Genomic DNA, 14,040 nt, shown 5'->3' on the forward strand with positions numbered 1-14,040 from the left:
CCAATAAGCATTTTAATAAATCCATTTTAAGATTGTAAGTAATGTTGGATTTAGCTATATGAAACTACACAGTCATGATTATCAGTTGATAATTGGTACTTTCTCTGCAATAATCCGGTGATTGTGCTTGAGTTGGAGGTACACTAGTTTTTCACAGAATATTGTTCAACTCTGAGTTTGCATAAGTCAGGCGATAGCTGTACTAACAAATTGTTGAAATTTCAACTTGAAAATCACTGCCTAGAATTTTTTTTAATATTTTATTGGGGGAAACCTGGAAGTCAATGAAATTTATTCATGAAGGTGAGTATGAACCTTGTATTTTAATAATAGTTATAAATCATTGTTGGTTTAAAATTAAATTTTGTATTTCTAGGATTTGTATTGTGTTCGAAGTGATTTAGGTAACCTTTTAAAGGCATTAGGAAGATTGGACGAAGCTAAGGTAATAAAGCCATTTCTAATGTTTACATATTTAAATGTATAAATTCATGTATCTCACATCAAAATTCCCATCTTCACCTTTTTTTTCACTATATCCTTTTTATCAATGTTAACTTATTATTTGGCTATAGTTATTTTATTTACTTTAAAAAATTTCACCAAGAGCTGAATTCAGATCATTTTTGTTTTTTGGTATTTGTTCTCATGTGGTATAAAATTTTAATATAAATTTTTTTTTCCAACTTAACATTAATGTTTCTTGCAGGTGGTTAGTTGGTGTTGATACTTCACAACTTCATAAATATATTACTTTACAGGTTTCGCTGAAGATCTAACATTTGGAATTATTTCAGGAAAAGAAGTGATTTTGAAAAACATTGCTTATATCTTTTCTATAGGAATCTGAAGTTTTGTTGAAAGGAAAATGAACATGTTTATCTGCTTTCTCCCAAAATTGAAGCTTTTTTTTGGAATATTTATTCAGTTTTGCAAACATGGTTCTTATGGTACAATGGCCAATTAGTAATTACATGCTTCATTGAGTAGAATAATGAAAAATTTCCTGCCCTTTAATATAAAGATACGCTTCTTTAACAATTTTTTTATGAATTCGTATCTTTTGGGACAGGCAGGATTTTCAAAATACAGTAGAACCTTGATAAACTAGGGGAAGGGGACTTTTGGGTTTCTTTCTTTCGAACCGAGCATGACAAGGAGACTACCATTAAATTGCTGAGAATAAGAGTTGCAAAATTACAGTAATCACTAGGGCTAGGATTTCTATGCCTTAAAATATGTTCTATAAAAATGCATTTATATGTCTTTAAAAACTAAATGTATGCCCTTATAAAATGAAAAAAATATCCTGAATTTTTTATTCCTATCTCAGATAAAATTAGTTTTAGCAAAATAATATGAGAAGTGTTGATGCAGTCTAAATTATTTTGAACAAAAATTCTTCTTTTTACTAACCACTACGAGTATCAGAGAATCAATAACATAGCTTTTTTTTCCCCTTACAGTCAATGTATCAAACACTCACACAGAAATTATCTAATGTCAAGACAAAGAAAAAATGTTTTCTTGTCCTCTAGTGATTGAAGGCCTTGTTTATGTTCTTATGGTGTGGTGCTGCTACGAAGCGATTTCTTTTCTGCCACAACTTTAGTTTCGCATAGTTTGCAAAACAATACTGTTTCATCTGTACAGAATATTTTCTCACCATATTCAGAAATGAATTTTTTCAGTTTCTATAAGTTCTTCACTTCACTTTAGGCATGTTGAAAATTTGATTTCACAATAATACACGAATCAACTTTTAAGCTTAATTCTAATTTGCACAATAGCCACGAAAGCTTTTTTTGTTTCAAAATTATTTACATCTCCCAAGCTTTTCCCCACAAATTCAGAATTAATGTGCTGCTATTTATAGGTAAAAATATCTTGCTGAGAATTTAGCTTTAGAAAAGTGTTGCGCGAAATTAAAAAAAAATTCTTTTTATTTAATAAAAACTTAAATTCCCACAAATGATGGAAAATTTTCCCCCACAGATCAATATTAGCAGATTTTTCCCACGAGTTACCATCACCGATTCATATGATTAATCTATTTGCAGCCATACGCTAGTGTTGTTGAAGGGCTAGTATTTTTATGCTTTAAAAATTCAATGTCTTTGCTGATTGGTTGAAAAAAAAACCTGAATTTCAGGATTGTTGTCCAATCAGCAATGTTTTATTTTTATTGCATGAAATTCCTCACCCTAAATGATACACTACGGATTCATTGTGCTTGCTCATGATGTTAAAAAGTGTTGAGATTATCAGTTGGCATGTATATTTCTGGTTTTTGGTGGGATTTGATCCGTTTATAAATAGTCGTAGATGGCCTAGGCTCCAAAGCAGAATGTTTTGCATTGTTCTGCAGTGAGCCCTCGACTGACTGGAAATGTTCTGCAGTTCCCACATAATAGGGTTTTCTACATTTTTCTTAAAATTCTTCCAGATTGTTCTGGGATGTATTTTGCAGACTTCGGCATATTCTGCTTTTGGGGGGGGGGGGGGGGCTAGGTTGTGGGGGTTACATTTTGCAGGCTTTTGTGAATAAATTGGGAAGAAAAAGCTCTGGTCAGAGTCCGGAACCGAAAAAACCAATCTGCAGCGGAATTGGAATAGCTGGAAAATTTTTAAGTTTTATCAAATTGTAAAATATGCCTCAAAATTTTAAAAATAAATATGCTGTATCACAAAAATAGCAAAATATGTAAAAAAAAAGTTAAGACACGGAAATCCGAGTCCTAGTAATTGCAATTCAAATAAACTACAGTATTTTTCATGCAGTTTGCCAATTTGAAATGTCCATGTAAATTAAAAAAATATTAAGTGTATATCCTCATGTTATTTACGTCAAACAATCATAATCTATATAGAGAAGTGAAAATACATACAAAACTGATGCAAGTACAGTAAAATTTCCCCAACAACAGCCACTAACAGAACTGTGAAATGTGACTGTTATTGGGAATAGTAGTTTTATTTCTGGAAAAAACTAACATTTGCAATCTACATATATAGCATGTGAAATGATAATCCATTCTATTACTGATTATGGTGATTATACAGGGTGTCTTGTAAGTCCTAATTTGGCGTTTATTTCATTAACCATTCATTGTAAAAGTATGGTTTAAATGTGGAGAATGGTCAAAATGCATTCAAAACTTGCACTACTTGGTTTCGAGTGAAAATGCAGTGTCACAAAATCAAAAACATCTAAATTTTCACGTGGTTTGACTTCCAGTTGGTTGTTGTCAACAAAAAAATTCCACGTTTCTAAGTGCAATATTCTAAGTGCTGAGATATTTGGATCTAAATATTGGGAAAAGTTTGGTACGAATGACAAATGAGGGGAAGACGCATTATCCATCAATTTATGCTGTTTTTCTACTTTTTCTCTGATTTTGAGAATTGAATATCTCACCTAATATTCAGTGTGTTTACCATCACGGGAAAGTCACGGAACGGGAAAAAGGTCACGGAAGTTCCGAAAAATTTGAGTGAAGGTCACAAATTTTTGATTCTCCAGAGATCTTTTTGTTCGATTTCCCCCCCCCCCTAAAATCCAGGAGAAGCTGTTGCATTCAATATTTCTGTTCTTCTCTCAGGTTTTATTCATTTTTTTTTTTTTGCCCCATAGGGATAGATGGGTGAGTAGCAACAGAAAAGAACAATGCCAATATGTAGCCACCTTACATTGGGGCTGACATTATATGGGTGGGGCAAAAAAGCTATTTAGACTGGATGAACAAAAAAAGAACTTTTCTTTCTTTGCTGGTCTGGACCTTTGCTGTAGAGTCGCCTGGCTAGCTCAGTCGGTAGAGCATGAGACTCTTAATCTCAGAGTCATGGGTTCGTGCCCCATGTTGGGCGAAGATTTTAGCCGCTGTGGTGGTCGACTGGTCATAGTGACGGACTCGCATCGCGGGGACCTGGGTCGATCCCCACCGTTGCCACAGTGGTGGTCGGCTGAAGTTGGTTTTCTGTGGTTCCCAACTTCAAGGCGCAAATGCGAGCTGATCTCCCCGTTAAAAAGTCTCTCCACAGAGAACGACAGGCCCACAAACAGTACCAATATTCAGTCACTACATATCACTCACTTCACTTCTGAGTTGTAGATGGCAGCACTGAAAAATCATACACATCACTAGATACGCACTCAGACTGTTAGGTACACACACACTTCCACTTCCGGCACAACTCACTAGGTAGTAAATTGCCTATGGCGATAGACCTGAGTTGTGCTAGGTTTGATGCTTGTTGATGAAAATGTTGATGAGGGGAGGATCTAGGGTTGCCAGATGTCCGTATATACAACTCGCAATGACGTATGCAGGAATGGATTGAATTTAATATTCATGATATCCTGAGGGCTTAAATGATTTCGCTCGCAAAGTTGATTGAAGCCATGGGTATGGATACGGGGGGGGGGGGGGGCGATGAAGACAATCTTCCCGATCACAAAAATCAAATTATACATATTGAACAAAGAAAAACACAAACAAGACAATGAATATATAATATTTTAACGAGACTATGCAAAATCTTCCCCGGGAGAATCTGCATACAAAATAATTGCATTACAAAGCAGTAGCAGTTGGATACATAGGCCTATTCTAAGTTTGTAGCAGTAGAACAGTAGAACAGTTGGGCAACGCAGTAAAACCATCCAGTCCACCTTGACTCATTTGCATCAGACCTTTTAATTCACACATTTCCCACTATGCTTTTGGAAGTGGTCACGAAAGAACGTCATTCTTAAAATCTTACTTGTCTTCATAATTTGCTGTGTGCATTGTTGAAGAGAATTGACAGACCGGACTGTAGAAGACTCCAAAAAAAGAAAAAAAATATCTTTCTCCTCACAATATATAAATTATACATATAAGAATTATCTGTGGTTGCTGTACACTGTTTCGGCCAAAATTTGGTTTTTTTTAACCAAGTCATTTCTGTTGTTTTGTTTTGGCTCAAGTCAATCTTACAAGGAACTGAAATAATGCTATAAAAAAAATAATTGAAAAAAATTTTTTAGGGATTTTTTTTATTATACTATGATTATGTTGTTCGGGGGGTACCCTCTCCCATTTTACTTTTTAGCCCTACTGTTTCCTACTTTTGCTCACATTGGACCAGACCTGCCAACTCTAGATTTTTTTGCCTTTCCTCCTCCTCTCCGGATTTGTTGAAAATTTCTCAGGATTTTAACAGAAAAAGTAGATTTGGAAGAAAATTGTTTTCGATTGAAATTTTTTTTAGATTTTTCCTGAGCTTTTTCATCGGTTGCTATTGGCGAAAACAACTATAGAGGGCAGCCGTAGTTCGAAGTCACTTCCTTTTGAGTAGCCATCAAAAATTGTGTTGGTGACCAGTCAAGCAAACTAACAACGATGTGACTGTACTTAGCATTTATTGACAAATATTTATCAGGAAATGGTCTTGGTTGCAACATCCCTGTATAATTATTGTATTCTATTAACAACCGTGTGGCAAACACATTAACAGAGAGAGATTGATTATGCACCTCTTGACATGTGATACCACTTTAGTTTTTTTTCACCAGCAGCCTTATACTTTAAAGGGTTTTTTTTTCGTTTTCTCTGATCAAATGTCTTCAAAAAGAAAAGATGAAACTGCTTTTGAGAGTTTATATACCCAAGATTATCCATCCATGATTATATTTTGCTCAGGGGCTAGGAACTGTCTGGGGGGAAGGCTGCCTTTTTCCTTAATTGATTTTTTTTTTAAATTGTTTTGATTGGGTCTTGTTGGGGGGAGGAACCTACACAGTGTAGGTTCTTATGATTTCAATAAAATGACCTGTTTATGGCATGCAAAAGTATGCTTGCTGAGAAAACTGCAGGACCTTCAGTTCTATCTTTCTAGGGTGTTCCGAAGTCCAATCATCGTTTGAGACATACATTCTTGTTAAAAAGAAAAAATGAATCGTCACACTCAAAAAATCAGTACCCTGGACATACCTAAAAATGGTGCTCGCAAATATGAATAGGTATATTATGTAGGAAAGGAGCAAGAAAACTCCCTTAAAAATCGGCTTGAAAATCATATTTTCCTCTTCCCCCGACCCAATGTCCAAAGTAGCCGTTCTTGGATTTCTTGTAATGCCGCTGTGGTGGTCGAGTGGTTATAGTGCCGGACTTGTGATGCGAGGATCCGGGTTCGAACCCCACAGTGGTGGTCGGCTGAAGTTGGTTTTCTGTGGTTCCCAACTTCAAGGCGCAAATGCGAGCCGATCTCCCCGTTAAAAAGTCTCGCCACAGAGAGCAACAGTCCTACAACGGTAAATCATTCAATCATAACACTTCACTCATAGTTAGTAAAACTGGGGGCAGATGACAGCACTACATATAACAAGCATTACACAGAAACAAACTTTACGTCAGGTTGCACTACACGTACACGCACATTCCCGCACGTACCGATTCGTTGGGGGGTTCCGTGGGGGGGGGGTTGCATGTGTGGTGTAGTAGGTAGGGGCTCGGGGATCAGCCACCTCGTTGGGCAATTTGCCTGTTGTGGCGTTGTATTTGTATTTGTAAGTCGATGGGATGTGTTCCAATAAAATGTGGCTGTTCAGAGGTGGCCATTGGAGGAGATTTTAATGTATAATAGTGACATAAACCAGGTCCAAAATGAATGGTCTAGGTTCAACACGAGCCTCTATTATTTTATCCCATAAATTAAAATCGTATTCTCCCCCCCCCCCCCCACAAAAGTTTTTGCAACTGGATAAAAGAAACGCCTATCCAGTATCCAGATATGAGCTTAAGTACAGAGCATGTTATTGTATAAAAAAAATTTCAGTTTGTTAGGCAGATCATCTCATGGAATGGCTTTGAAGGGCATATATTGCTTACTGTGTGATATAATTTGATATAATTTCCTGCATATAAGATCATACATTATATTGTAGTGCAGGGCTGGATGAATCCTAGGCCCCAGGTTACCATGGTGACTAAAAGATTTCTATTGGGGCCTGAAATGTTTTTTGTGTTATATTAAATTACAGGCCGAGTGCAACACAAAATGTTAGACATTTATAACAAATCTGCAAACATAAAAGGGTTACCATGCCCTGAAAAAGTAAAAAGAAACTATTTCATAAGTTAAAGAAACATTATTTCAGATTTTTTTTCCTTTGGGTAAATTTAAGCCTAAATTTTTTCTGGTGCCTAGAATTTTTGTGATTTGTCCAGCCCTATTGTGTATTTATATGCAGCTTTTTTTTTCTGAGGGGTAGAAATGGAAATATTTTTAAAATTAATTTGTAAAAAAATATTTTTTGAAAATGTAAATTTACATAGATTTATAAATTTGCAGGGGGAAACAAAGATCTCATGAAAGATATATTTTATCTGTATTAAAAAATCTATTTTTATTTAAAAAAAATTGATCAAAAATTCTGTCTACTCTAAAATTTCATTATTGGCAAATGAAATTTGCAAATGCAGTGTATGTGGTACTGGGATTATAAGATGACTTTTTTTCTCAAAGCAAAATTTGTTAGCAGATAATGCACAGCTTTGGATTATAGGCAGGAAGTTTTAGTATGCATTCTCTATAAAGCAAACACCTTTAACCCAAGGAAGTGAGGGACGGGTATGTATTCATTCTTTTAAGGTCCTTTCAATTGAACTTGTAAGAGATCCATCCTTTCCTGACAATAATTAAAGTAATAAAAATGGGGCTTCACAGATCTGCAGTTATTTTGCGCTTGGCTCTGCTTCACCTTCTGAGAAGTTTTGTCATTTTTATACCCCTTTTAATTCACCCCTGGATAATCAAAGTTCTACTGTAAGTAATTGTAAGTAATGTCATTTAAAATACTTATTTCAATAAATGAAATTTCTCTTGAGAATTTTTTTCCAAGTGAAATATGGTAACAGCTCCACGCTGCTACATTACATTGATTTCACTAATGAATATTCCATGAAGGTATCAATTGTTATTTACTATTGCCATCTTTTTTTTAAATTTACTTTGTGCTTGATTCATTTCAGCTCTGATACTATTTTTCTATTCTTTCAGATTGAAAAATATTAATATGCATTTTTTCCTTTTTGTTTTTTGCTTGTTTTTGAAGGAAGGCTGATTTTCAGCTTATAGTGAACTTGGATTTGTCTACTACTCTAACGTTCCGTTTTTCTTTCTTTCCCTTTTTAAAGACATAGCGTATTATAGTAGGGCATATCTGAGTGCTTGTGAAAGAACAGCAAGATGAATTTATGGAGGATGGATACTTGAAAACTGGTGCTGTCACTCTCTGTGGTAATGTAATATATAAAAACAAAACATAATATGTTTAGTTTATGCTGGGGTTTTTAAGAGTTCCTTATGAAAAAAATAATTTGAGAAAAAAATCATTGATTGAAGAAACTTTCATTTAATATTTTTTTCTTTTTTTTTAATCAGTGACTTTCCTATTAGTATAATTTTTTAAATAATTGGTTTTAGGATGGGAAAAGAGTTTTATGGAAGATAAGTTCTGTAAAAATAAAAATAAGTGTATATGCTACACAATAGGTTTTCTGTAACTCTGAGAGAGATATATATATATAAAACTCCTGTTACAGCCAGTGGTAATGTGCCTGTGAATGGCTGCAACTACTTCCCCTCTCCCAGTAGCACGCGTCTCTGCAACATGAAGCAGGCTGCTTGCAAGAGATGAAGTAAAATCTAATTTAGTCTGAACCATTTAAGTCATGTCATTAATAGGTTGTTTCTATTTACAGTAAAGCATCTATTTTAATGCCTATGGATGTTTTTTTTCCAGGAGTGTGTGATGTTTGCAAGCACACAAATAAGGTTTTACATCATCTCATTCTGCACTGATTACGATTCATGCGATCTATAAGCTTATAGCACTGCTGGCTGTGACTTATAAATATGACAACCTAATTTTATTTATTAATTAATTTTCTTTCCATTTTCTCCCATTCAACACCACCTTGCTTTTAAACTTTGCTGTGTTGAATGGGAAAAACAGGCATGCTATCTGAAGGCTATAGAGACTTGTCCAACTTTTGCTGTGGCTTGGAGCAATCTTGGATGTGTGTTCAATGCTCAGGGAGAAATATGGCTTGCTATTCATCATTTTGAGAAGGTAATATGCAAAACATTAATAGAGATTTTGGTAAACTGAAAGTTTTTCTTTTTTTTATATTATGAAATTCATTGCGGCAGAATTTGTTTTAAAGACCAAAATCTGCTACCATTCATTGGTGTTACTGATTGTGAGCTTCATTGACATTTTCAGAAATGCTGATACAGTAGAACTTTGGTTTATGAGCATAAATTAGTTCTATGAATGTTCATTTAATCCGAATCATTTGTATATCGAAACTAATTTTGCCATAGGAAATAATGGGAACTCAGATGATTCATTCTACAATTATTCATTCACATAGATATTGTTGATAAAAGCAATATTTAATTGGCAATATGAAACAATATAATGGATAATGCAATAATATGATAAGTAATGCAGTAAAACCCCTGTTAATGGGCACCCCTCAGATTTAGCCAACCTTCTTTTATGGCCAAATAATTTATATACAAATACAATCCCACAACAGGCAAAATGCCCAACGAGGTGGCTGAGAAAAAGATGCCCATAACAAATATGGATGTCATATATTTCAAAAATACAGCAACCCAATTAAAAACACAATCACAAAAATTATAAACAACATATACACATGATACAATGCCCTTTAACCCTTTACCGATTCTTGAAAGATACTGGGAGGTTCGTGAAAATAACCTATTTTGCTTTCTGAAATGGACTCGTCCAAACTTTCACCTCTCACCTAATCCCCCGTCTTTCCTTCCATTCAGTTCCTATTCATGCCGGCCACAGCGTTGCTGTTCATTTTTTCGTTTCAAGATACCCTGTGGAGACAAATTGTAAACTGAAATCACCCTTCTTTATACAGCATTTTTCTTTTATGTAAAGGAGTAGGCACCCAACTCTTTTTTTCTTCATGAAAGACATGTATATATGCATATGAGTTAATATTATCCCTGTACGCGTATACGGGTCCAGCTGAAGGTCCGGTTAGTTATTTATTCGTGAGCGGCGGTATATCGCCCTTTCTCTTCAAGATATTCTCGCCAATTTTGCCAATTATTTTTTCCTTTTCTCGATTTTTTTATTTTTTTTATTTTGTAGAAGTGAACTATTAATATATGAATTTTTAATTCAAAAGACAACTTCAAAAATTAGAAAAGACAAGTGCTTCCAGATATAAAATTTCGTGTATCTCGATATGAAAACAAATAAGCTTTACCAAAAAAAATTCAGGCCCCATTCCAATTTTACGTTAGCATCAGGAGGGGGAGGGGGTGTATTCGTTGATTTTTGATTACGAGAAGGGAGACAGTACGAAGCTTGTAAAAATATGAAATTGGGTCCAGACTGGTGTCATTTTTTTGAGTGGAGTGTCTGTGCTATGCTGACTTTTGACAAAGAGGAGTAAAAATATTGGCAAAATTCTGCCGACAAAAGAGGAATCTAATTTATTTTTGGTTCTGTCAGAGAAATTACGAATAACTCACGTTCTCCCCAGGGCCGCAACCAGATGCTTGGTCACCTGGGGCAAGTGCGCATTTTAGCACCCCTTTGTAATGTTGAAGGTAAGGTTTGAGAATGAAATTTGCGCCCCCTCTGGTCCAGCGGGCGGGGCACGAGATCCGTCTGCCTCCCCCCCCCCCCCAGTTATGGCTCTGGTTCGCCTCCTCCATTAGAAAACAAAAAGTGAAGATGTAACAAAATATTTTCGCACACTTGTTGCTGGTGATACGTTGAAACTTACAGGCGTACAACTAGGAACATGATCGCAACGTATTGGAGGTGAGGGGATAAACTTAATTTTTCCGCTTTCAAAGTTGCAAAAAGTGCTTTATGCACAGTATATCTCCTTGAAAAACTTCACCCTGCTGCTGTGCCTCTAGTTCCAGCCATATTGAACTTCCTCAAACTCTTCTTGTGATTGGGGGGGGGGGGGTTGATATGGAAGGGCATTATGTTTACCCATGCATACAAAAGCGACATGATATTCACAAATATACGGATAACCCTTCAATCGTAATTCAACCTCCCTCCTCCCAACTGTGGCCCTCTTGCATTTTCAGTGTATCTCCGTCATAGACGTCTGCAGAATTTTCTCGAGGGGGTAGGGGTTCAAAATTTTTTCCTTCTGGGGGGAGGTTACGTTTCTTCCTGCAAAATAACACTATAATCTCGGTTTGAGGGGAGGGATTGCTAGAGGTTTGTGTACTAACCTCTCAACTAACAATCAAAAACCTTAGTAATACGCTAAAGAAATAAAACAACACTTGCAAAATTGTGCACAAAATGAAATATACTACTTAGTATTATACTACTATCACGGGCTCAGTTCATGTGCATGTTAATGTCCCTTTGCAACATGCCCTTATGTTTTTTTACACAAAAAAACATACCATAATTTTTTTGCATTTTACAAATTTTTCTTTATTGCTTTTACAGTCCTAGTAAATAATATCGGTCGGCGATTAGTCCTGTTTATCCAAACATAGAAGGTTTTCTTTGTGTGAACTGAAAATATGCGTATTGATGACCAGGGCTGCAACTAGGGGGGGGGGGGGGACATGGTGCCCCGGAGGAGTGGGCGCTAATTTTTGCGGCTTGATTTTCCAACTCCCAGAATCACAACAAAGTGCTTTTATACATTTTTGTCACTAAAATTGCCACCCCCTCAAATTTTCCGTACGGGGCAGCTGTCCCTCCCTAACGCATGATCCAAATATACAACCATTAGAGAAAGTAACAGAACTTGCGAAGCATATGGCCGTTAGGAAAGGAGTCTCAAGGTTGTGAACGTTTTCAAGCAGGACCGTTCCCAGTTTCATAGTAAAAATTCATTTCAGCTTATGTAGAGAATCTTTTCATATTTTTCATTCGATACGAAGGGCATCATCCCCATAACAATAATTGTTACAATAGTACATTAAAATTCATTTCACTTCTAAAAATCTTATTAGGAGTAAAATACTTCTCCGAATTTTGGGTAAAGGAAAGTTCTTTTCATGAGAGTATCGCCATAATTGTAATAAAAAAGAATAAAACATTTTCTGAACATTTCAGAAGATGGAGGCTTTCAGAAGTTCAGTACGGATAACATTACACAAATGGCACCGAACTTACGGAAATCTAGCAATGTTCCAATTAATAAATTGCCAGGATTTTGTTCAGATAGAGCACCTGTTATGACAGGCTCAATAAATTGTGTTGGCATGCAACTAATAAAACAAAATTATTTGATGCTGCGTGTCCTTTTTTTTGCACATAAGCTGGCTCTAATTGTAAGTCAAGTTCCAGGAAAACGCAGCAATCGCAAAAGTACAAGATACCATAAATTCTAAATATCTAAACAATATAATCTATTATAAGCAATAAAATTTAACACATCTTGATAATTTTAAAATTCTTTTCCCAAAATTATTTCGCCAACGTCGTGGGTAACAACATGGTAGTGTAACCTCTCGTTTTGTTGTATTGTTGCAAACAACAGTCAGCTTTATCGAAGTGGAGCTTCCGGAATCCAACTGATGGGGCGTATACGCTTGTCTTTCTCGTTCCCACCTCTGACGACAGCTGTCAATCATCCCTCCCTGCCCTTTCACAAAAATGTCTTATATACCCATACCCCCTATCTCGGCCGGCTACGGGCGGTTTGGCTGTTTGCATGTAGAGCCGTCTACGGCCGGATTGGTTTTTATAGAGTTAAAGAATATTATGGTCGTCTTATTCTAAGTATGGATAGCTTCTCGATTTGCCCAACATGTTTATCGTATTTCTTTTTAAACGTGTCAATTGTGTTACAATTTAGGACCTACGGGGGTAAGCTATTCTATTTATTAACAACCCTATTAGAGAAAAATTCCCTGCGACATCCCCTTGAAAAAGCAGTCGATTGGCGGTGTACTAAAAGTTCATGGTCCATCCTAACCATCCTGTTGAAAATTTTGAACACTTCAATCATATCTCCCAGACACCTGCGCTTATCCAATGTAAACATATTTAAAAAATGAAGTATCTCTTCATAACTAAATCCCTTTGTGCCCCAATAAGGACACGCGTAGCTCTTCTCTGCACCCTGTCAACCAAGTCTATGTCTCTCTGTAGGTGTGATCTCCAAAACCTTACAGCATACTCCAGTCCAGGATTAATCCATTCCCCTTGTATAATAAAAGTATGCATTTCGAACCCCTTATTAATAGTCACTTTTTTTTTAGACTACTTGTCCCACCAGTGTTTACAAAAGACAGGTTTTACTGTACTATAATGATTTGATAAATAATACAATAATGTGATGAATTCTATAATAACAGCATAAAAAGACTATTTTTAGTACTACTTGCGAACTCAGTTACCTGCTAAAAAGTACACAAAAATTCATCTTTCCAATAACACTTGCTTTTATTTCGTTTCCATGATTTCATGGAAATTTGAAATTGCGTTGTCCTTAGACATTTTAATTTCTTGCACTGTTATAGCTTTATTTGGGTGGTGCTTTTCTGAAACATTTTTAAATCTTTCCATTTTTTTTCACCTCTCTAATCTCATTTGAAATGAGGGATTGCTCTTTTCCTTTTCAGACAAGATCCTGTTCATAAGCACTTGCTGTTGCTCTCAATGTAGATCCATTGGTTCAGCTGTAGTCGATTGCTGGCCATGTTTCTCCACTCTTTCTTCAATTCTTTTCCAGTTATGTTGTCTTACCCGAGGACACAACCTTCATCAACTCGTGGTCAATGTTCATGAGCTAACCCTCCCAAAGTCACTATCAATAATGTGATCAGCCCACAGCTTCTCTCTGGGCAGAATTGGGGGTTATTGATGATGCCATCTTAGGATGTATCAATGATCTTGAGGCAGCATGGGATGGTTTTTCCAGAACTCTCAAGGTTTTTTCCCGTTCAACACTGACTTGAGACTTGTGAAAGCATATTGCCCAAAGTGCATGTGGGGGTGAAGACAAA

The 14,040-nt window shown here is 36.0% G+C and overlaps 1 protein-coding gene and 1 non-coding gene across 2 annotated transcripts in view; both read left to right on the forward strand.

Moving 5' to 3' along the window:
* The window catches only part of sxc (O-linked N-acetylglucosamine (GlcNAc) transferase sxc), a 118,536-nt gene that overhangs the window by 38,718 nt on the left and 65,778 nt on the right, over positions 1-14,040 (forward strand). The window contains exons 5-6 of the mRNA XM_089252845.1: positions 377-445; positions 9,002-9,118. Of these exons, the coding sequence (XP_089108971.1) occupies positions 377-445; positions 9,002-9,118 (186 nt within the window). The remainder of the gene's footprint in view (positions 1-376; positions 446-9,001; positions 9,119-14,040) is intronic.
* Positions 3,795-3,867, forward strand: TRNAK-CUU (transfer RNA lysine (anticodon CUU)). The gene has a single exon. It is a non-coding gene; the product is annotated as a tRNA-Lys (tRNA).

This window comes from Pholcus phalangioides, unplaced genomic scaffold (genome assembly GCF_987345545.1).
Source record: "Pholcus phalangioides strain wild (caught in Gottingen) unplaced genomic scaffold, Ppha-v1.0 ptg000031l_1, whole genome shotgun sequence".
Taxonomy (NCBI): Eukaryota; Metazoa; Arthropoda; class Arachnida; order Araneae; family Pholcidae; genus Pholcus; species Pholcus phalangioides.